The sequence below is a fragment of the Fopius arisanus genome, unplaced genomic scaffold (genome assembly GCF_000806365.1).
Source record: "Fopius arisanus strain USDA-PBARC FA_bdor unplaced genomic scaffold, ASM80636v1 scaffold00004, whole genome shotgun sequence".
Lineage (NCBI taxonomy): Eukaryota > Metazoa > Arthropoda > Insecta > Hymenoptera > Braconidae > Fopius > Fopius arisanus.
This window is the reverse complement of record NW_011887743.1, coordinates 2,246,512-2,269,079: the sequence shown is the minus strand read 5'-3', so window position 1 is coordinate 2,269,079 and position 22,568 is coordinate 2,246,512. Positions and strand designations below refer to the sequence as shown.

Genomic DNA, 22,568 nt, shown 5'->3' with positions numbered 1-22,568 from the left:
GAGTTAGGGGATTGTGAAGGGAGTAAAACGCGATAAAAAAAAAACTACATCTCACCCTCCGAATAAATTAAAAATGGTAGTGATGGAGTCACATAATTCCTTGGATTCTCTCGACTGTTATTTTTTTTTTCATTCGAGATATCTTAATCAACTTGGTATCATAAAGTGAAACTCGACGTATTTGTCTCATTGAGTCGTTCAATACGAATGAGTAACACAGAACAGCTGTTAAATATTTTATCTCTGGAGTTTTAATGAGGGCGAGTCATTTCGAGGGAAAACCGCGAGGGGTAAAAATTCAACGCAATGAGAATACATATTCCCGGATTAAAAGGTTATTTCCCAGGGTACAGACCGGTAATGTGGTTTCTCGGTTGCTGGAGATACGTGAAATATTTATGGTGAATTTACCTTCGAAGGTTGGAACATAAGCTAATTTTCTGAGTCAAGGATCTGGGGATTTATTGCGCGGAGGAAATTATCAGACTAGATCAGACTGGTGAATTTTCAGTTTTAGAATTACTCTCGCCATTTTTTACACCTTTATATTTAATCGTAATTAATCATTTGTATTGGGTCTGCTGGAGATTGAAGAAGTTTTCATCATGAAAATAAGAGCGGAGGGTTTCAATTGCGGGTCCATTCCAATTTTTTTTTCCCTCTTTCTCCCTCGAAAATTCGTGGGAACGTACTAATTGCAAAGGCGCTGGGCTAATTGAAGCCTTTTTAATCATGAATTTATCACCACCTGACGGAGAACGTTCCTAGAACACTTAAACTCATTTTTCACCAGTTGTTAAACAGAATTAATTCCATTCAACTCTCGTAAATGAAAAATAAAAGTTCATTCGATGAATATTATAAAACGAAGTCTTTCCTAATTTCGAGATGATTCAGTTTTCAGAGGGAATTGAGTAAAAAATTCTTGGGGCAGATTGCAATTTTCGTTGCGTTGATAATTTTTGCAAATAGTAAAGTTGCACGATATTTTTGAAACAATCCTCGAGTAATAATTCGATACCAACGGGTGCGATCAAGGTTACAGAGGGATTTAATATCACTCGTTGGTATAAACAAAGGTACAAACTGTCACAGGTGAATCCAGGGCTTTTGAATCTCGCGTTTCGATGCGGTTGCGCAATATATATTTGTACTTCATATTGAATAACTGAATAATACGCTTATGGACGGTATTCATGTCCCGGGTAAAAAAAAAATTGTAACGGAAATATTTTTTCCAAATTTTCAAAAAATTTCTGGAAAACTTTTCAGAAAATTATTTTTTTAAAACAATAAAATTTTTGGAAAATTGTTCAAAGCGTTTCCCAAAAATAAAATTGTTTAGCTTCCCCATTTTTTCTCATGAAAAGAATTTTCTGAAGAGTTTTCCAGAAATTTTTGAAAAATTTGGAGAAAATACTTCGATTCCAATTTTTTTTTTACCCGCGGTGCTTTTAAAAATTTCAAAATCCGCTATTTTTGCAACTCCGATTACTGAAAAATAAAATAAATAACGAAACTAGATGAGAGTTAAAAGTAATTACACGGGAATTGCAGACCGTTTTTTCTTCAATCAGAATAAAATGTTGGAGATGTTCCCGCGGGGTTGTTGGGGAAAATTTGGGGGCCCAGATATCTCTAGGGACAATTCGCTCGTTTTCACGAGCGATAAAATTCGCTGAAACAATCATGCCAGCAGGGATGGAATCCCTTCGGTGGACATTTTTCCATTATCCCTTTGTAGTCTTAACTGTCTGGTCAATGTTCGATTTATTGGGTCAAATGTCCAGGTATCGGTCTATTTCAATTTGAGAATCTCTCAGATTCGTCACAAGTCCAGTATAAATTCCATTTCCTCTAGAATTCTCACCGGATCTATTTTCTAAAACGAACGTGAAAAATAGAAAGTATTTCCAGCAACTGTCTCAGATAATAAACTTGTTTCAATCCCATCCACTCATTGTCCTGTAACTCCCTGTCTCGCGCTATATCCGCGTGTCGCTCAATAAAATAAACCGAGAAGAGTTGCAAACCCGTAGAGACTATAAAAACCAGAGGATAACCGCGAGATGGATCAAGTGCATGCCGAGAAAATAGGGTAGACCAATTGGATTTTATAAAGAGCGAAAGACATCTGGAGAAAATGAGAAAAAAAAGTGAAAAGATCGACACGTGGAAACGATCGTTCACTTGGACAAACAGTCGATATGAAATCCATTGAACTCTCAGCAGAATTCATCGCGTGTTCTTTAGAAACGAATCTGTCAACATCTCGTTACATGTCGAATAACATCTTCAAAATTTTAATTAAAAGAATTTACGACACCGTGGGAGGGCATCGTTAAAGGCGAGGGGTAATAGATGAAAAAAAATAAAGCTGAGAAAATGGCACATGAGGAGAAACAGGGCGAATGGAATCTATCCGATGAATGCAGGAAGCAATTTTTTTTTATTCTCTTCTTTTACCTTTTTTATTTTACTCTTTGTTTTATGGTCCTTTGGCATCCGGTTCGCTTATCCGGTATGTGGGTAGCTTCAATATTGATTTATTGAGTTTGAGAATAACTGGAGTTGTAGGGAATGATATGAAAACGATTCGTATGTACTTGAATCAGCAGAAAATCCACAATTTAATGAATAATGAATATTCAATTAACGGGAGAAATTTCACTTCGACCTTCACTTTATTTTCTGTTGATCGATCACATCAAAATTTTCCAGTAAAAAATATTGTTCTCCATTAATTCAATGATTTACCACTTGTCGATTGATTCAATAGATAATTTTATCATATTTTCAAGGTTTCTCATTATCTTTCGTTCATGGAAAGTAAATATTCATCGCCTTTTCAGGGACCTTCATTCGGATAATTTTTCAGTGGAATACAATAGCTTAATAAATTAATCTGTGGTACTGTTTTTGAGTTGGAGGTTTTCGGAGAGATTTTAAATATTACTACACGCATTGAACGGGATTTCAAGTACTTATATAGATCTCCAATATTTGTACGATGACGTCAATGATTTATCATTCTCGTTCCTAATTTAATTGAATAATATTCCATTAAAAATCGTTTGTTATCTGGGGCAGTTAATCTTTTGAGAAATTCCGGAGAGATTTTTTCCATCGTTAAATTAATGTGAATTAGATCATTTATAGATTCAGAATTTTTGGTATTTGGGTGGGAGATAATTCAGTGATTTTCAATACTCAATTTTCGATGTTTAATTACACATTACGCTATAGGTGGCTTTGTTGGAATAATTTGAGTAATTGAGATAAACGGATTGTTCCCTCATATCGCCTTTCAAATTGTTAACATTGATACGTGACTCATCCATTATCCATTTATCATGGTGCCCGGAATATTTGTAATATGCGGGATTGATTGTCTGACTAAATTATCCCAATCAATTAAAATTTATTATTAATTTTGGAAGCCATCAATTAAATTCCGCGGAAATAATCCGCGAGACAGACGAATGAAAATTCATGCCATATTAATTGAAGACAATGAAAAATAACTTTCTAAATATTCTAAATATTTACTCATTCATTTATTTATCCATAAAGTTGAATTTCTCCAGAGGTTGACCTTGAACTTGTAAAAAATTTCAAAAGCGAGAAAAAAATTTAGTGAATACCAGGAATTTTTAGTTGACAAGCAAATGGCAAAAACCTTTTAGTATTTCATAAAAACTTGTTCCCTGACATCTAGTAAGTTTTCCATATTCCCAGATAAAGAAGAAGTGGAGAAAGTGGTAAACAGAGGGAAGGGGTTGAAAAGGCTTCAGGGGTGAGAGTTACAGCCCTGTACACAAGACCTATAAGAAATAAAAGGCCGAGAAAAATACATGAGGGGTGAAAAAAAAAAAAATCAGGGTCGTTGGTAGTGAGGGCATGAGTTTACACGATGGGGGTGACATGATCTGGTCATTCGCGTAATTGCGCCCTCGTTGCCAATAAAATCCCCTCCCCCACATTTTCCAAGATATTATTATCGATTATCTCCATCGACTCCACCAAATTTCTTTCCTCTTTTTGCATTATTAAATTCACTAGAACGACCGATTGTTTATAAAAATCTCAAAATATTTTCAACCTTTCATCCCTTCCTCTGACCCTTACTTAATTATTTAATTATTTATTATTCATTTATTACTCGTCAGGCGAATGGAAGATGATTTTTTGAAATTAACGAACCGAAATTAATCGGAAGTCCTAGAATAATCCGTTCACCCAATTAAAAAAAATTAAACCGTAAATAATTGTCTAATTATTTATCACTGTCAGGTTTTGTGTACAGAGATTTAGGGGGGAAGTATTGCGGAAATTGAGAAAGACATAAATGTATTAGCAACCTTTTATCCTCTCACCTCTCGGCAAGATGAGAGCTAATGGATTTTTTTTTTACTCTCAACTCCCGTAATAATCCATTAAAGCCGAGGAAGAATCATAATCAGCGACTCAGAATAAAAAGGAAAATATAAAAAAATGAATATTAATGAAGTCGAGATGATATTTTTCATGCGGCTTAATTTGCACTCGGAATTGAGAGAATATTCGCAAAAATTTTGCACTCCACAATATGAAGGCAATTAGAGTCCCGCGCTGACGTGAATTGATTAATTAACCAATTCATTAACCAAATCATGAATCGGGGGGAGAGACAAATCGCAATTATCACTTGTGTACTATTTCCAAAATAATTATTCATGCGATTGTTTACATGAATGATGAGAGGTAATGGAAATGGAAAAGTTCAAAGTTTTTCAATTACCACTAATTTTTTTTTACTTCTTCTCTAACTTCGGATGAACGATTTTTTTTTCCGGTGGAAACTCAGGAAAGATTGAGTTGAACTGACAGACTCGCATTTTTTTTGGCGAATTTTTTTATTTTTGAAAATTCCTGATGGAGTGCATTCACTCACCACCGGAAGTGACGACTGGCATTTCCGTTTACTTCCGGTTATCGAAAATGGGAGGGGAAATGTCAAGGATTGTTGTCGACTTTGTGGAGACCTGAGATAAAGCTAAACGATTTTTGCCGCTCGATTGACTGAAAAAGAAAGCAACGATCCGACCGATTATCGGGTTGAAGGTTTTTTCGTTTTTTTATCTCAGATAATTTCTCAATTACAACCCGTGTTAAAAAAAATTGTAATCAGAATATTTTTTCCAAACTTTCAAAAAATTTCGGGAGAACTTCAGAAATTTTTTTTTATGAAACAAAAAAAAATCGGGAAACAAAACAATTTTATTTCTCGTAAGAGTTTTGAAAAATTTTTCAAAAATTTGAATAGAACAATTTTTTTTGTAATTATAATTTTGTTATATATTTTTTTTTTACACGGGAAAAGACTTCCTATTTTCAGGGACGGATTTTTCTCGATTCATTTGGAATTCCGTGGATTTCAGGATCGGTCGCGATGGGAATTACAATTCGTGGAATATTTATGTCAATATTTTTATCACCCACTTTGACAGGAATTTATTATCACGCACACCGCGAAATTACCGAGAATATTGTTGGATGATGGCTGGAGGTTTTAGAATTCAGTTAAACCGAACCGCGATTTAATCCCTCGCGGTACATTCCCCACAAAATTCCCCAGATTTTCTCTCCGAAAAAAACCGTCCAATTTCACCGAATATATTCACAGATATCGCTCGACCAATTAATATTAATCAATCAATGACCTATAATTTCCCCCACAAAAAAAAAATTCCGTTTCCCTGGCAATCATAGTTGCTCATTTTTTCTCTCTCGCTTTATCGGTGACACGCAATTATGAGGGAAAATAATGGAGAGTAATGGGCATTGAACGAGCACTCGGAACAAACGAGAATAAGATTGCACGAAGATATCAATGAACATGAATTTTCCGAATGGATAAATCGAGAGTAAACATGAAAAGTTCAATGATCAATTACCGATTGTAAAAACGTGACACTCTCAGAGGCTTTTTACGATTGGATCGATCCATGGAAAAGGGATGGAATCAGGGATGATAATCCGGGATGACCTTTTTATATTTTATGAGTTTGCACTTACGGTTTTATATTCCACTCGACGAATTTCCCGTCATCGCGCATTTTACACCATTTTATTTTTATTCCATTACATAATTGACGATTCATTGATATTTTATTGTAAATAAATCAGGCAATTACTCTATTTTTAATTAGTTATAGTTTTCGCATTAAAAATTGGAGAGTGAGGGAAAAAAAAAGGTTTTTTTCTTTGGTCTCATGATGAATTCAGAATTCTCTCCTTCGGGGTAAATCATAACTCATTATTTATCTCGTTGATTAGTCGTCCTGAGGTGCGAGGGTATTCCCTAATTGTTCAGAAATCCCGAGATTTGTCTACCGAGTTGTGGAATAATCTATGATCTCACGTTGTAGTTCAGTTGCTCCGAAGTTTCCCATCAATTCTCATCTCGAGTTTCACCCAAAAAAAAAAAATACTCCGGAATTAAAAACGGAAATAAACGAATCAACTCATTAATACCAGAATAATCAGCGGATAATTGCATTCCGGTAATCAATTACTTCCGAAATCTGTTTTAACGGATGATTGGAAATATAACACAATTACTCTGTTGACCGAGAAATCAAATTATTATTGCAATTAATTAATTAGTGCGAATACTTAATGGATGAATATTTCCCCCGCGTAAATATTTTCACTCAATGCCTTGCGAGATTGTTAACAGAATTTTCTATGGTTAATTGATAAATAAATAATTACATCGTGTTTGTGCGGGACATAAATTTCCTCGTCAAATACACATCAACCCCCGGATAATCTATTTATAGAAATCATCCCCAAAGGTACATAAAACTCCCAAAATATTGATGAAAAATTCATGGATTCTCGTTTCGCAGACGGACAAATTAATGATCAACAAATAAAATTATTATTCCCCTCTCCCTCCCCCCGGGGCGAATATTAAATAAACCAAAAAACCCTGCAATAATTCCCGTAATTATTCTGATCTGTATTATCCGAATTAATTAATTTATTTTATTGAGATAATGAATTTTTCGTGGGTGGAGAACATCTAGTGCAATTTATAATTTAAACAACAATAAAATAAAAAGTGCTTGAAGTTTGGCTATAAAAGATCGGCGTGAAGTTAAAAGTGAATTTACCAGTTAAGTACAAAGTCAGGGCATCAGAGGATAATTTAAAATTAAATATTCATGAAGCCATTAGAAATAATAGAAAAAAAATTTCATCCGAGTGTAAAAAAATATTTAGTGGAGCTTCTCTAACGGGTACATCGATCTGGATAAATGAAGATATTGTTTAAAGAATGAGTTAACCTGAAAAAATGTCTAATACCCGAGGAATCAAAGACATCGATCCCTCAAAATTCAACTCCGTCTCGAGTGAGGACTGTCCCTGTCCGGACACCCCGACATCCTCTAAACGTCTCGAGAGAATTCCCCGACGGATGAAAACGAGGGGTTGCAGGAGCAGAAGAAATGTTGACTCTGGGAGAGTGAAGAGAAGTCCCTCGAGTGTCTATGAAAAAACTGGGATTGAGAGAGGAAATACAAGAGAAACTACAGCATCTCCAGTTGTTAAAGTCACCAGTGTTGAAGTACTAAAAAGTTGGTCGAGAGACTCACGAACGAGAAGAAAAGATAGAGAGAAATTGGTGAGAGGTAAAGCACGAGGAAATATAGATTTGAATTTCATAAGGCAACACTTGACTATTTTATCGAATTTATTTCAACTCGAAATGGAAAAGCTGTTGTTTTTATCGATTATCTTGAGAACTATCGACTCTACGTTGAAATGTCATCAGTTATTTTTTGGAGATTATTAAAATTCAAAAAGAATTTGTCTTTTCACATTTTCTGCTAAAATCGATAGTTTTTCATCAATTAATCGACATTTATCATCAATTTTTAACCGACATCGAAAAACAACATCTTTTTTTATTTTACAATAATAATAAATGTTAATAATATTCATTTTTCATATTACGCCATTTATTTAAATATTTTTACCTGTAAATTTGGCAAATGTATGGAATCGATATAATTTTCAATAAATTGAGAAAATTCTTAGAGGAAAAATTTCTTTCGTTCTCATTTCTACAGATTCCTCATCAAACCGATCGTCTTCGGATTCCCGAAAACTCCCGAATCATTCCCAAAATCCTCAGAAATCCAAAAAATCGGAGTCATGCAGCTGCTGCGACTGCGTGGAGCGGCTGAAAGCCGAAAGGCTGAAACTCCTCAGCTCCACCAAAAAACGCTCAAAATCCCGATGCACTCCGTCGTCAGCTCCTCCTCAGGGCTCACCAACTCGTAAATTATGCAGCATGCTGAAAACCCGAGCAGCAAAACGGATAATTGGGTGCACCTGCATCAACGACGACTGGAATCCCAGTTGCTCGGTGGAATGCAGGTGCCCTGAAAGCCCTGGAACAAGAACAGTCTCGCGATCATCTAAAAAATCCACGAATGACAACACAAACGGCCCTGACGACTGCCTGAGCATTTGCTCCTGCTCCTCTCCGGAGCGAATCCCTGAAAAACTCAAGCTCCAGGACCTCCAGCCGACGGTGGCACCTCCCAGCAACTGGAAGAATTTCGGTGCGTACCTGAAGAAATTCGGAGATGAGTACAGGATACTCTCGTCACACCTGAAATCAATCCGTCGGGAGATCGAGGCAGTGAAGAAACCTGGTGAGACCTTCCGGAGGAAGATCACCAGGAGGTACCCTGACAAGGAGTTCTCCTTCGAGGTGAGATCGACTGACAACTCCCGGAGGAAAAACAAGTCGACGTATTTTGAAGTTCAAACGGTTGATCGCGGGTGTCAATGTCTTGATCTTCAAAACTCAAGGCCAAATCCGAAGTTCAGACCGAGGATCAGGGATTTTGATCGTTACGACTCCAATTTCGAAGCAGATGAAGAGCAAACGAAGGCCGAGGGCCTCACCTGCAGGAGATCCCTCTGCCAATGCAGTGTAGATCAACCAGATGAAGATGATCAGGCAAATGAAGATAAAGGAGATAAAACAACAAAAGCCAGATTCTCAGAAGAACTGAACAAGTTCAGGGATCAGCGGAATGAGCGTCAGCCCCGGAGGATCAGAACCCGAAGAATTCGCCACGACTTCTCCCTTCCTAGAATAGTCCCAGTGAATCGAGAAGGCAAAGGCAGAGACGAGAACAGAATGATGATCTACCCTCCGAAGGATCAGACCGGCTGTCCCCTGACGCTCTACAAAAGTGGATCCTTCGTCAACTGTTCAGTCGAACAGGTTGATGATGCTGGCTTCAAATATGATGTGTCCTACGTCCAGAGGTATGTCAGCCTGCCCTGGCAACCTGGTCAGTACACTGAACTCAAAGATGACAGCACTGATGATTACGGCTGATCATTCGACGAGAGTTCACAGCACCAAATCATTCAGTTCCCTTCAGCTGGACAAAAAAATTAATCAATCCACCGGTATCAAACAATCGTATGAGTTGAAATTGAATTTAATGGTGATGAGGAAACACAACTCCATGACCCAAATCATGCTTTCACTCAACTGTACAGCAACTGAAGATCGGAATAAAGCGACCTTTTGATATATCTCGGGTTTGAATATCTCGTTTTGATATATCTCATTTGAATTTGAATTTTGGAATCGCAATTTGACTCTCCGGCCGTGAGACTGGTCATTAGTCATGGAGAAAGGGAAATGTCGGGGCTGTTTTCTTTATTCCCAACTGACAACAGACTTTGATAACAGGTGCTTCTGTTCACTTTGTCGATGCTCCGCCTTTTGACTTATTCATTAGCTTAGGATATCTCTGGTTTTATCACTATCTCTTTGGTCTTCAGCTTCTCCATGGGTTTCCTAGGTCTTGATATCTAGGATTACACGGATTAGGTGAGAGGTATTTTTAGTCAGAGGAGATTAGCTTTGTTTTAGGATCCCCTTTAGGGATTCCTCCAGACTAATCCAATCTCAACGAAAAATCTTCTCTACATTGTTGAATATTTCTGGATATTTCAGTCACGAAGTTGTCTGAATTTTTAATCAGAGATTTCAATAATTTCATTAAATTAAATACGTATTTTTTTTTAATTGAAATTTTAGTTGAAGATTCAGTAATTCCAGTTGTCAATCGTTTGGAATAATTCTGGAAAATAGCGAGCAACAAATAGTGAATTGTATGAGAACAAATCTTGGGGATAGTCAATGTTTAATTGCACAGACAGGCAATTTCCTGGATTAAAGGGAGATGAATCCCAGGATGCATAAAATCGAAAATGTTGGAATAGTGGGGAACTGGATCTTTGTTCTCTGGCATTTGCCACTGGCTCAAAACCCATCGGGGAGTGATTTCAATATGGTTTAGGTACTTGCAGACGAGTTTAGATGGATAGCTGGGGAATGGGACATGAGAGGACCATTAAACTTTAACCGTTTGATCGAGCATATCGAAGATGGGATCGTTGGCTCTTCATGCAAACTGCCATGACCTGAATTGCAAATCGCTATTTAAAAAAAAAAATCCCCGATAAACTTTCATTTAACATTTCGATTCCTTTGGACTGACTAAATCTTTTGTTATTAACGAGACCATTCACCCGATGCGACTAAAGGTTTATGGTGATTTGTCATTAAAATCGGTAATTTTTCCTCCCGGGAATTTTCGGAAAATTGTAATTATTTGAATTATTATGGGGGGAGATGCAATTTTATGGATTTAAATATTTTAAATGATTAGATGGGATGCTGAGGGAAATTGTTGAATAGAAAATGGAGCATCTCGAGGGAAAATTAAAGAGAACGGATTTTGTCCCTGAGGGGATCGATCCGGTGCATTAGTACAAACCGGAGGGAAAAAATCTCACGCGATCAGACATTTTTCCTCCCCTTTCCTCATACTTATTACAGTTCTGCACGATTTGGAATGCAAACAAAATATGGAGTATAAAATATTTAATGAAGAAAATTAAATCCCCAAAGTATTTCAGAGAAATTCTCATCCCTTTATCACAAAAAAAAAATCCGGAGGATAAATACGCCGTACAATTACTAAACGCCAGTGTAAATTTCCCAATAAATTTTTTTCCGCATGGCTTTTACCCCTCAATACTCGATTTTTATCTGACCAGAGCTTTTAAAGTAGTTTACCCACTGATAAGATAATCCCTGATTTTTTCCCCCAGTTCACAGCACAGATTACCCACACGTAAGTGCTCGATAATGCGCTAAAAAAATTACAGCACTATGAAAATTCCAGAGGCGCTTTTGATACGGATTAAATCTCATTAAAAGCCCCGGAGCGAAATAATTGTTGAATTATTTTGTTTATGAACAGCAGAATTTTCATTACTCGCAAAAATCGCGGATAATTTACTCCATCTCGACGGAAAATTAATTTCTCCATTATCCCTCTGTGAATTCAATAACAGAAATTAATTTAATCAATCTCGCTTTGATGAATTGCGAGACTGAATTAATTGAAATAGATGAAGCTATTTATTTTTTAATTAATGAATTTCTGCGTTTCGAAATGATGACTGGGAAAAATCGGTATTAAACGTTTTTCTTCGTGATTTTCAATACATCCGTCAATGTGTCAACTGTCAAGTGCGATAACGACACCAGGACGTGAATTTATACGACAAAAGCTTATACCCAGTCGTTAAATAAATGTCAGGGTTAAAATTACGGAGCGATAAACCGGTGAATCGCATACGGGGGATTTGGATTGTCGGCAGACAACGAAGGGCCGACGCTCGAGACAAACGCCAACTCAGTACAATCGGAGGGAAAGAATTTACAATGAGTTTTCAACTTCAAACAAATTTTCCATTCCTCTTTCTATCATTTTTCAGGCTCTTTAATTTTTGTCGGAGAGAAACTAAAATTTCGGTCTATTCTCGAGACTGAAAAGAATTTTTACGTGGGAGGGACAGTAATATCTGCATATGAATACCGGAAAAGTGTTTTTCATTTTAAAAAATGGAGTACTGCAGGTGTTCCGAGATTATTGAATTTATTTAGCAACAAAGAAACTGTAATTAATTAGAAATATTCATGATGGATCGCGCGTTAAATGGAAATTGATTAAAAGCCATGATTTATTATCACGTGTCAACTGTCAGGTATTATTCAATTAATTGGTCTCTTAATTATTAATCTTTCCCTCAGCCTCTTCCACTGTAATTTCACCGAATTTTTAATTTAATGAAGACCCTCGGTTTTTCATTCGAAACTCTTATCCCTCTCCAGTATTTTTTTTTCCGCATTGTTTCCACTTTCAAAAAGAACTTTTCACCTCAAAAAAGTTTTCCGCAATTACCAGTTGTTTTCCTCAATTCAAAAACTTCTCGCGAAACGGTTGCATCATATCGCAGTATTTTTTTAATAAAAAAAAATCTCGCTAACTAAACAAAGAAAAAATTATTTTTATTTTCATTTCTGGAAGCCCGTGATATTTTTACTTCATATCCATCCGGATAAAATCAAACTACACGAATTATTGTTGTGGATCGGTTTTTCCGCGGGACGGATTTACTTTCGCATTGCTGAATTTTTTTGATTGGACGGGAAAAAAAATTCTGGATGAATCAGAAACGAGAAAAAAAAAAGGGGATTTACAACCGAGAGATTGGATTTGATTTGTGAATGGATCGGAGGTATCAAGTTTTATTAAAAGATTTTGAATGGGGTAATAGGAGGTTTCACTCACCGCAATCTTCAGTACTAATTAATAATCACACTTGATTGACTGGCAGATTTATTTTTTTTAATTGATGAATAGCAGTTCGTTATATCTCAGAGTGTAAAAATAACTCTCCGTTATTCCACTCTCCGAATTTATTTCATTTTTTAATTTTTTTTATTATAAAAAAATATGTTATTTAAAATTTTAAATGAGATATCAGATAAAAGTACTAGACGCGCGAAAAAGGGAAGATGGATTGCAGTCGAGAGAAAAAAGAAAAAAATCTCAGAGTGGATGGACTGCAAAATGGTTGTGTAAAGTGGTACCACGAAAATGTGCATTAACGTAATAAGAAGTCCATTTCTGTTTTACGGGTCTTCACCCACGAGTATTCAAACAATTCCCTTGAATCCTTGACTCCTTTATAAAGGAATTCAAAGGAAAGTCTATTGCGCTTCGATGTAACGAATGAAGAATAAATTCTGTTGGAATTTTCGCTTGAAAAAAATGCGTTTTGCCCATTAAAAAAAAATTAATAAATAAATTGTTTGAGAAAAACTCGAGTGTTGGGAGAAAATCCCCGAGGGCCTTCCCTCCGTTTCCCCGACACTTTTCTTTTTCTGCAATCAATTTTTATGCATTAATTAATGATTTTAATGACGGAAATAATTATTCCCGTAATCCAATCGTCGATTAGTTATTTTTAATTGTTTTTAATTATTTTCTGGTCATTTATTCATCCGAAATTTTGGAAAATTATGTTTTCTGGAAGTTTTCGATCGGAGAAATGACTGCTTTATGTTCAATTAATAATAGTAATTATTATTATTATTTTTTGATGATGGGGTCGATGATTTCATCACCAGAAATTTTCTCGACGTCGGAATAATTACGTGGCACGTTTAACTCTAGTAAATAATATTAAGGATGAAATGGAATTGTGTAAAAAGTAGTTGTAGATGTTGGAATACCTGAGGAGCTAACGACAGTTCGTTAGTTACGAACTGACGTCGACAAACTGAATTTTCGTCCCATAACGACTTGGGGTTTAACTCTGATTTGTTAGCACCGCAAATTCCCAGACCTTAAATTGCGTTTTACCCTGAGTCCAACTACCAAGTAAAAAACACCCCACACATGCCTCAAGAGACACAATTTTATATTTTTAATTAAAAAAATTAGAATGACATAAAAAAAATGAATGAATGAATTTTTCACTTCGTTCATTCCCTTTTTGGAGGATATCTCTGGATGGGAAGGAGATAGCGAAATTTTTGTGAACGGATCTTTTGTAGCTATTATTCCGCTCTACAAAAGAAGTTCTAATGAAAATTTTTTTATCTCTCTTAGATTCGGAGATACTCCCGGTGAAAATGAGTGGCAATTTCTATGTTGGGGAATTAATTACCTCTAATCATCCGCCGCCGATAATTAACTGTAAAATCCTAGAATCCCTTTAAAAAAACACGATTATTAATTATTGCGAAAAGCAACAATTTTTCGCGACTCATTCTATTTTTGAATTTAAAAAAGGGGAATAACTCAGCGTCCAGTCAGCCGCATGACAAAATTATTCCGTCCAGAAAGGAAATAATTCTCAATTCCAATTCCAATTCTTAAACAATAAATAAAAAATACATTTACCATTCGTTGTATTAATTACTAAACCTCCGATTTATTTTCCATGACTTCCCAAAATGAATGATAAAATGCACAAAATCTCATTGACAAATTAAAAAAACCAGTGAACACCGAGAAAATATTCAACAATTCCATTCGAGAGCTCTCAATTAACTTTTAACAAACGCAAATACCCAATGTACCGTTGAATTACTGTTCATTTATACCGAAGAGAAACTCGCGAATTTAGTGCGCGAATTGACGTGCACCGGGGAGAAAGAAAAAAATTAATTCCCAAAAACATGTCGCACATTTCCCTGAAACGCGTAATTTGACTCGCAATGAATATAAATTCGTATTCAGACTAAAAAAATGCCATGACAAGTGACTCCTTACGGGAAATTATTAGAATATTTTCCACGGGAGAATCTGAAATGGAAATATAACGCAAATATCGAGAGAGAAAATTCCAACGCGCTGGGAATTTCTATTGTTACCCAGTTGTTTTCTCAATCTGCGGAGCTGCTATCGAATCTAAAATGCCTGAGGTTTCGAATACCTGTCGCAAATATCTGAGGGTTGGCAAAAAAAAAACGAGAGAGAAAACGCGAAACTTGATAAAGAAAAATGTCACTTTATTCGCCGTCTCGATTTTACGGTGCGCCCTATCGCGATTTTTCGTTCAATTTCACGATAAATATTCCTTTCCACCATTTTATTCCATTTCGGATTTTACTACTGCGACAATAAAAATACCAACGGCTGTCTTTTCCTCCCCCATTTCCCCTTTCGTATTGAATTGTTGAATAACATCCCCGGATTGAACCATAAATTAAATTAAAAATGTGAATAATCGAAAGATTAAATTTTTTTGCCGTTAATTTTTTTCTATTCTCTCCTGGAATTTTCTCCTTCAGTAGATATTACTTATCGTGATCTTGTTGTTGCATAAGAGACAAGATAATTCAAGGAGAAATTCAACTAGATAACCGAGACGCCCTCGGGCTAGAGTTCATCCCATTTTCTTTTTATCCGACCCACGAACAAATGAAAAAAAATTGTTATAAAGAAAGAAAAACTCGGTAAAAGAACGGGAAAAATTCCGGAACCACGGGAATAACCGTAATATTCCCATGGGATAAACAAAAATAGCAACAAACGATTATTCACTGAAATTCAATTGAAACCACAAATTCATGTCTCGTGGAAAAAAACCGTTCATGAATGACTAGAGCTTTGTTTACCCTCAACATTTTGCATTGAACGTACGAGAATTTACCCATGGCTTTATTTCCAATGCTATGGAGATATTCCAATTGTCGGCATTTAAAAATAAAATGAAAAACGCTTTTTAATTCGTTTTCCCCGGAAAAAAACTGCGGCCTGAAAATTGGGAAAAACAAGGAGCAATTGCATTTCATACGCTCAGTCGAGTTAATTTCTGGTAATTGGCCACCGGAAATCATTACTTCGACATTTCCCCAGCGGTAACCAGAAATTACTGGGGATTTATCCACGGCCAACGATTTTCCTTCGCAAATTGGTTGCATTCGTAACCGGTATTATTTCCTTCCTCCAAAATCATTTTCGAATATCAGAATTTCATCACAAAATTTCACTCAACGATTAAAATATTCTCCAAGTCCATTCACAATATTTTAAATTATTTTTTTCGTGTGAATTAATTCCAACTGGTGAATAATAAATAATATAATATTCTTAATTAAAAAAATTTTAATTGTCAACTTTAACTTTTTTAGAATTCATGACCAAAAACCTGAATTTCAATTTTTATTCAATTTTTTAAAAATATTCGTAGAGAAACAAATTAAATTAATTTGATTAATAAAAAAATGAGGAAGTTATATAATTAATGAAAAATGAATCTCTGGAAAATATTTGTGGATTAATAGTTGATTGCGGAATTTAATTCGATGGGATATCATTTCCAGAAAAGGGTGAATAAAATGAGGGAAATGAAGTTAATCTTTCCATTAATATTTATGGTCCCTAGAGACTGACGCTATTACAAGGGGAGGATGCTCATGATTACTCCTGTTTGATGAACCTTGAATCCTAAAGAAAACCTTGAGAAAATTTTCTGTGAATTGATGAATTGATTGAAGAGTGCGATTTCAGGTGCTCGCAAAACAGCACCTGAATTTATCACGGAATACTCCGATATTTATCCACCCCCACTCACCCATTATTCCAAGTATTCTCGAAAGCCTGTGACAATCCAGTGATAACAAAACAATTTAATCCACGGGGAGACGATAAAAAAATGATTCCTCCCAATTAAATTGACGTGCACAAAAAAAAAATAGAATTCCAAAAAATATATGATGGCAATTCGAGAATTCGGCGACTAAAATAAATAATTTGATTCTCTCAAAAGTCTCCCGGACTTTTTCCATTCACTGGAATTCAATGAAATGCCTACGGAAAATAAAAATAACGAGAAAAATTCTGTGAATGCAATTATCTCGGTAGAACTCCACTCGCGATTTTATTTGGGGGTAAAAAATTGAGACCCCCACCCCTGTGGCCATTTAAAGGTCTGAATTAAGTTCGAGGGATTACCAAGTGCCTTTCAATTACCGTCAGATTACCGAGAGCCATTAGCAGCGGGAGAAAACTCATCTGTTTATTGTAATTAGAGGTTTAAAAACTGGAAATTGTATTTTCCGTCGCTGCCTGTTTCCATAAACCATGACGCCCTCAATTTTATTCAGTAATGATCTTACCCTGAAAATATTATAATATAAATATATTACTCCACGGAAATATTAGCCCGAAGAATATTCCAATTTTTTTTTAAATATTACAAATGAAATTCAGAGAAATTATTCTAGCTTTTCCTTGTTCTTGTAATCCTCCGAGATAATTTCCGTTTTGTTGAAATATTTTTAGCTGCAATATTTCGCAGTATTAAATCAATAATTCCGGTAATTACCCTTTATTTTTCCAATGGACTGGGATTTTTAATTGTAATCCCGGAGTAATTTGGGAATGGGGATGAAATAAATGGAAAAGTCGGGGATTTTACATGAGTTGGGAATTTTCATAGCCTCCGGAGGATGATGGGTTTTTATTCTGTATACGTAGAGTATTTGATCAACTGCTCGTTCACAAAAGCTCGGGATGTGTCGTAAAATGTATGGGAATGTTGACTCCATTTGACGGAGCGTTGAAATCTCCTGGGGCATATTTTCCCATGGAAAATTCATCTCACGATTTTTTTCCTTGCGGAAAAATCCACATTATCTGCCCCAATTGCGGGTACTTGCAGAAATTTCCAAGAAACAGAAAGAACTTTAACTCCCGTTAAAAATTCAGAAAATTCTCAACACTAAAAATGTTATAAATAATTTAAATACGATAATTATTATTCCATTAATATTCAATTGCAGATAAATTCGCTGAATTTCCCGCGAGATTTTTTCGCGTCCTTCCCAAATAATTCTATATTTGATCAGATTTTTTTTTTTTTATTAAATAAAAATGGCGAGTACTTTCACCCATTCATTCCATTTATTCTCATCTTCATTTATACCTAAAAACAATGCGCGAGCATCGCGATAAATACTTTAACTCGGTGCATAAATTCCCATAAATTTGAATTGTCCGAGGAACAAAAGGATGAAGAACAATAGCAACAATTGTTGGTAGAAGAATGTTTTGTCCGTCAAATCAATAGGAAACTCGATGAATAAAAAATTCACATAGTTGACGGTCGTGTGGAGAATTTGAAGATCACTTGGAGGTGGAGGTGTCAAAGTGCATCGAGTGCTCTGGTAATATTCCACCATAAATAACTCTCGTGTTGCCATCATGTTGACAACATGTAGTCCCCTTCTGCCATTCGTCGTTTTGTTGGCAAATGATTTACGACCGTTCGCCCATCATTTTCCGGAATCTTCAGAACCACAATTTAAACCACAAAGTGCATCCCAAAAGCTCCGGATGTTCAAGGGTTATTGGAAACTCGTCGTTACACCGAAAACCGTGACGAAATACCCAAAGAATAATAATAAATAATTATTTAAATAATTCCAGATTTTTTTCCTCCAAAAATTTGTCATTTTTATATAACAATTTCAAAGGATTTCAAACAATTTTTCAATATAATTTAAATAATAATTATTTCATTGAAGTTATCTTAATATAATTATTTATTATTATTGTTTTTGCGATTGGAATATTTTGGTAATTTTTTTTTTTGGGTTAATATTCAAGATGTCGATGAATATTTTAATAAAAAATGAATGCAGATGAATTCCCTGGGAATTAATGAAATTATATTGAAAATATTTGATGAATTCCTCGGGAATTAATGAAATTATATTGAAAATATTTGATGAATTCCTCGGGGTCCAGTAAAACTTGTCCGGAAGAACTTTTGAATTGCTGAGGGGAAATAAAAAACACGAGCATTTGCATGCGATTTTCCTCCCACCAGATACCTAAATTCTTTCTTGTATCTCGAATATATTATTTTCTACCAGCGAATAAAGCGGATTTAAAAAGTTAAATACGTTATTACTACTATTACTTTAACTTTAGCGCTTGTTTCGCCGACTTTTACAGAATTCAAATCCCTGAGAAAATAATTTCACCCGGTGTTTTCGCAGTTTCCGTCCCATCGGACAATTCGAGGAATAAATTATAATTATATTTTATCTTCATATTTATTTCAATACAAATATTGCAATTATAATTACCATGAAAAATCACTGTAAATTATTTTGGTAATAGGAGTTGAAGGATTTGGGAATTGTCGGACTATTCCCTGATTTTTTGATAAATTGTGGGGAGTACTTGAAAAATAGTCAGGGCAGTTTCAATTATCTCAGAGAAAAAGGGAATTGACCTGGGGCTAATGTGAGAACCACTCGATGCAGAAGCGAAAGAAAGAAAGATAAATATAACGAAGTGCCGGTGAATAAACATTGGAGAGTGATGAAATATATTGCCAACTTGAGAAAATCCTCAAAGGGCACTTGACACGTATCACAAGACGTAGAAATTATTAAAAAATTATTCAAGCGAAACGAAAAAAAAATGACCGGTCATTTTCCCGATTTTCGAATTAATCTGAAAATAACAATTACATTTTTTATTAAATATTCAATATTTCCCTGTGACATGTCGCATTTAACGGCGACTCGTTTCACTCGTTCGGTTTTCGATTGAAAATCCCCAAAATTTAATTGATTTATTGCAATTATCGAATTAACTGAAACGAAAATGAATAATTAATTTCAGATAATTGTGAACCTAGAGAGAATTGAACTCCAAACAATCCGTACGATTTATTTAAAACTTTTGTATGAATTTAGCATTGAATTGAATTTTAAAATCCAATGGGATTTATTCCATCGGAAAATCAAGGAGAGAATTTTCTCTGGCAGATCCGACTTAAGAAAATCCGTCAATCGTAATGAATTCTCACCGTAATTTCCATTCCCCGTGTAAATTATTCCGTACCGATCTGAAATTCCAAGGGAAAAGAACAATTACATGGTCTTACATGAAAAGAAACGAGAGACAATAGAATTCTCTCCAATCGACGTAAAATACCCGACAATATGCGACATAACTGACGTCACTATTTCCCCCAGAATATCCCCAGGCCGAGGGTTAACACGCGAGTGTGACGACAGGCTTTGCATTACCCTTTTTGCATTTTTTATTTTTTTCTTCATGAGTGGAAAAAATGGAAAGAGCAACTCCTTTTGTCTGCGAAGCGCTGGAGACGCCACTCTCCCGTGATCAAAGGAAACGCGACAATTTTCCATGAAGAGTTTTATCATTATTGCAAATCGCTTTAATGACTCAACTAATTATTTATCACTGATAATTAATATTAAAATATCTTCCATCAATTCCCCAAAAAAATAATAATTCCCGCGAAAAATATGAATTTTTTAATAAATCCAGGAAAATATTTCCGACTCGTCCAATTAATTTTCATAACATACACATAATTTTAATAATTAATTATAATGCGTATAGATAATATAATTATATTAACAATAAATTGACGGGAGTCGATCAAGAGATTATTGATTGAAGGATTGAATTAAATATTTTTAAATCAAAATGGAGGGGATTAACAATTTTTTATCGGCGTAATTTTCTTAGGGATGTCTTCTTTAATAAATTTTTAGAATAAATAACCGGATCGATCAGAGCCGATGGACTATAGTTATCATCGCCTGTTGCTCACTGAAAACCCGAGCTTTTAAAGCTGTACCCCAACCCAAATCCATTTACCCCGAAATTTCTCGGTGGTACCTGCGGTGTAATGCGGTGTAATTACGACGGATTAATGGCGAGTGTCTGGTAAAATATTCACCCCAACGATTTCTATATTTCATTTGTCAAATGGAAAATATCGAAGGTGTCAAATTTTTCGGAGGGAGCTATAGATAGCAGACGTGTCGATAAATTTCGGAGAAAATACACGCGCATTTTCGAGGGGTTGAAATAATATCCAATCAAACACTTGAGTGTTGCCCTGTCAAATCACTCATTCTATTGAATCAACAGAATTTATGTGTGAATCAACACCTTTCACATAATCCCAGGATTACGTACAATTAACAAAAAAATCAACCGAGAATAATTATTTATTGTTAAATTACCTCAACGAAATTCAAAACTCAAACGTTTTGATTATTCCAGAGTTTTCTTTAATTATTTCTATCACTTTTTAGATTTTTTAAATTAATCCACCAGACGATAATTATAAAAATATTAATAATAATAATTGGATTGAATGAAAATTAATAATGATAGAAAAGAAATTACCTTAGACCTCAGAAAAATCTCTGGAGATGGTCGTCCCAGGGAAATCCTGTCACTGATGAAATGATTTCTTTCCGATTATTCACCCGGAGGTGGTCCGCGGAATTTCGCGGATATTATGTTGAAGTGGTGGGGATAAATGAGGAGTGGAGATTTTAAATGGGCTATTGGGTGGAGTGTCAAGTAGTGAATGAATGAGTGTTGTCGGACTGCGAGAAGTCAGGATGAGACTGAAGCTCCGCGTGCTTCTACCTGAACGTAGAACCGGCGACGGTTGCTACGTCATCAAAACACCTGACCAATCCCGATGGTCGATCACCAGCCCTGGGGGTGGGGTGAACCTACCTCCCACCTCCGCAGGTGAATCAAGTTTACAGCTGATTGTCATCTGTCAAATATCTGTAACACCTATTCATTCATTCACATTCAGTCCATTCCACAATTATTTATTTTCTCATTCCATTCCAGTCTTCCAAAATATTTTCCAATAAAAATATTTTCCTCTGTTATTTATTTATTTTTTACTCTTCAATTTTTTAATGCAGTTTATTTAATACAACGTGAATATAAAATTGCAAAAAAAATGCCATTTCTGCGGTAATAAAACTATTAGTAAATGTCAAAGGAAATTTTGTGGGAATTTATTTTTTAGCTCATGAAAAATGATCTTTCAATCCTTCAGCTTTATGTTTTAAATCACTCGTAAGTTTAATTAATGGATCGTTGCGGTGGGATTAGTATCGGCAATACTCCAGTTTTACGAGTAATTATTCACGAGGGATTAAATTATTAACGCGGGGATTCACCAGGTTAATATTCCCGTCAATGTCAAGTACCCGACGAATTTCGCGAGAGAAATAATTAAATTGTTTTTACACGTCGAGTCTGATAAGAATTAAAGACCAAAAGTCTTAACTCCATAAATTCCCCTATTGTCTCCACCCCCAGACAATTATTTTTCCCACGATATTTAATTAATATCGATAATTATCTATGAATTAGGATATTATTATTTATTCCTGGTGATTGTTTAGACGCATCTGTTACTGAGTTGAATAAAAATTCCAATTCTGTCACTTTCATCACGAGACAATGAGACTAATGACAATAATGCACCCTCAGGGGTATTGTATTTTGCATTCATCACTCGATATCCGGTGTGTTTGTAAGCAGAGCAGATTGTGAGAAGGCTCCATTTGAAATTCATCGGTATGTGAACATTCACAGGTGTCTATTCTCGGCATCTGTCGACATTCTCCATAATTTTCGAACAGTAAAATAGAGCACTAGACAAAAGTTCCACACCTAAAAGATTCGCGAGTGCAATTTTTTCCACCTGAAATAATTATTTCAAAGCAATAATTTACAACAATGCTTGACATTATAAATAAATTGAAAATGAAGTTCAAATTGAGATTAAATTAATTA

The 22,568-nt window shown here is 35.3% G+C and overlaps 2 protein-coding genes across 2 annotated transcripts in view; one reads left to right on the top strand and one right to left on the bottom strand.

The window, feature by feature from the left end:
- Positions 1-21,377, bottom strand: part of Tk (Tachykinin) — a gene marked incomplete in the record, with an annotated part of 31,919 nt that extends 10,542 nt beyond the window's left edge. Inside the window, 1 exon segment of the mRNA XM_011315381.1 lies at positions 21,144-21,377.
- LOC105273130 (uncharacterized) lies at positions 7,169-9,584 on the top strand. Its single transcript, XM_011315380.1, has 2 exons — positions 7,169-7,679; positions 8,121-9,584. The coding sequence occupies exons 1-2, from the start codon at positions 7,343-7,345 to the stop codon at positions 9,407-9,409; spliced, it is 1,626 nt and encodes a 541-aa protein (XP_011313682.1). The 5' UTR covers positions 7,169-7,342; the 3' UTR covers positions 9,410-9,584.
- Positions 21,378-22,568: the final 1,191 nt, after the last annotated feature.

Coding starts and splice junctions, on each gene's coding strand:
- LOC105273130 (XM_011315380.1), top strand. CDS start 7,343: ATGTCTAATACCCGAGGAATCAAAGACATCGATCCCTCAAAATTCAAC. Junction 7,680..8,120: donor TAGAGAGAAATTGGTGAGAG/GTAAAGCACGAG, acceptor TCATTTCTACAG/ATTCCTCATCAAACCGATCG.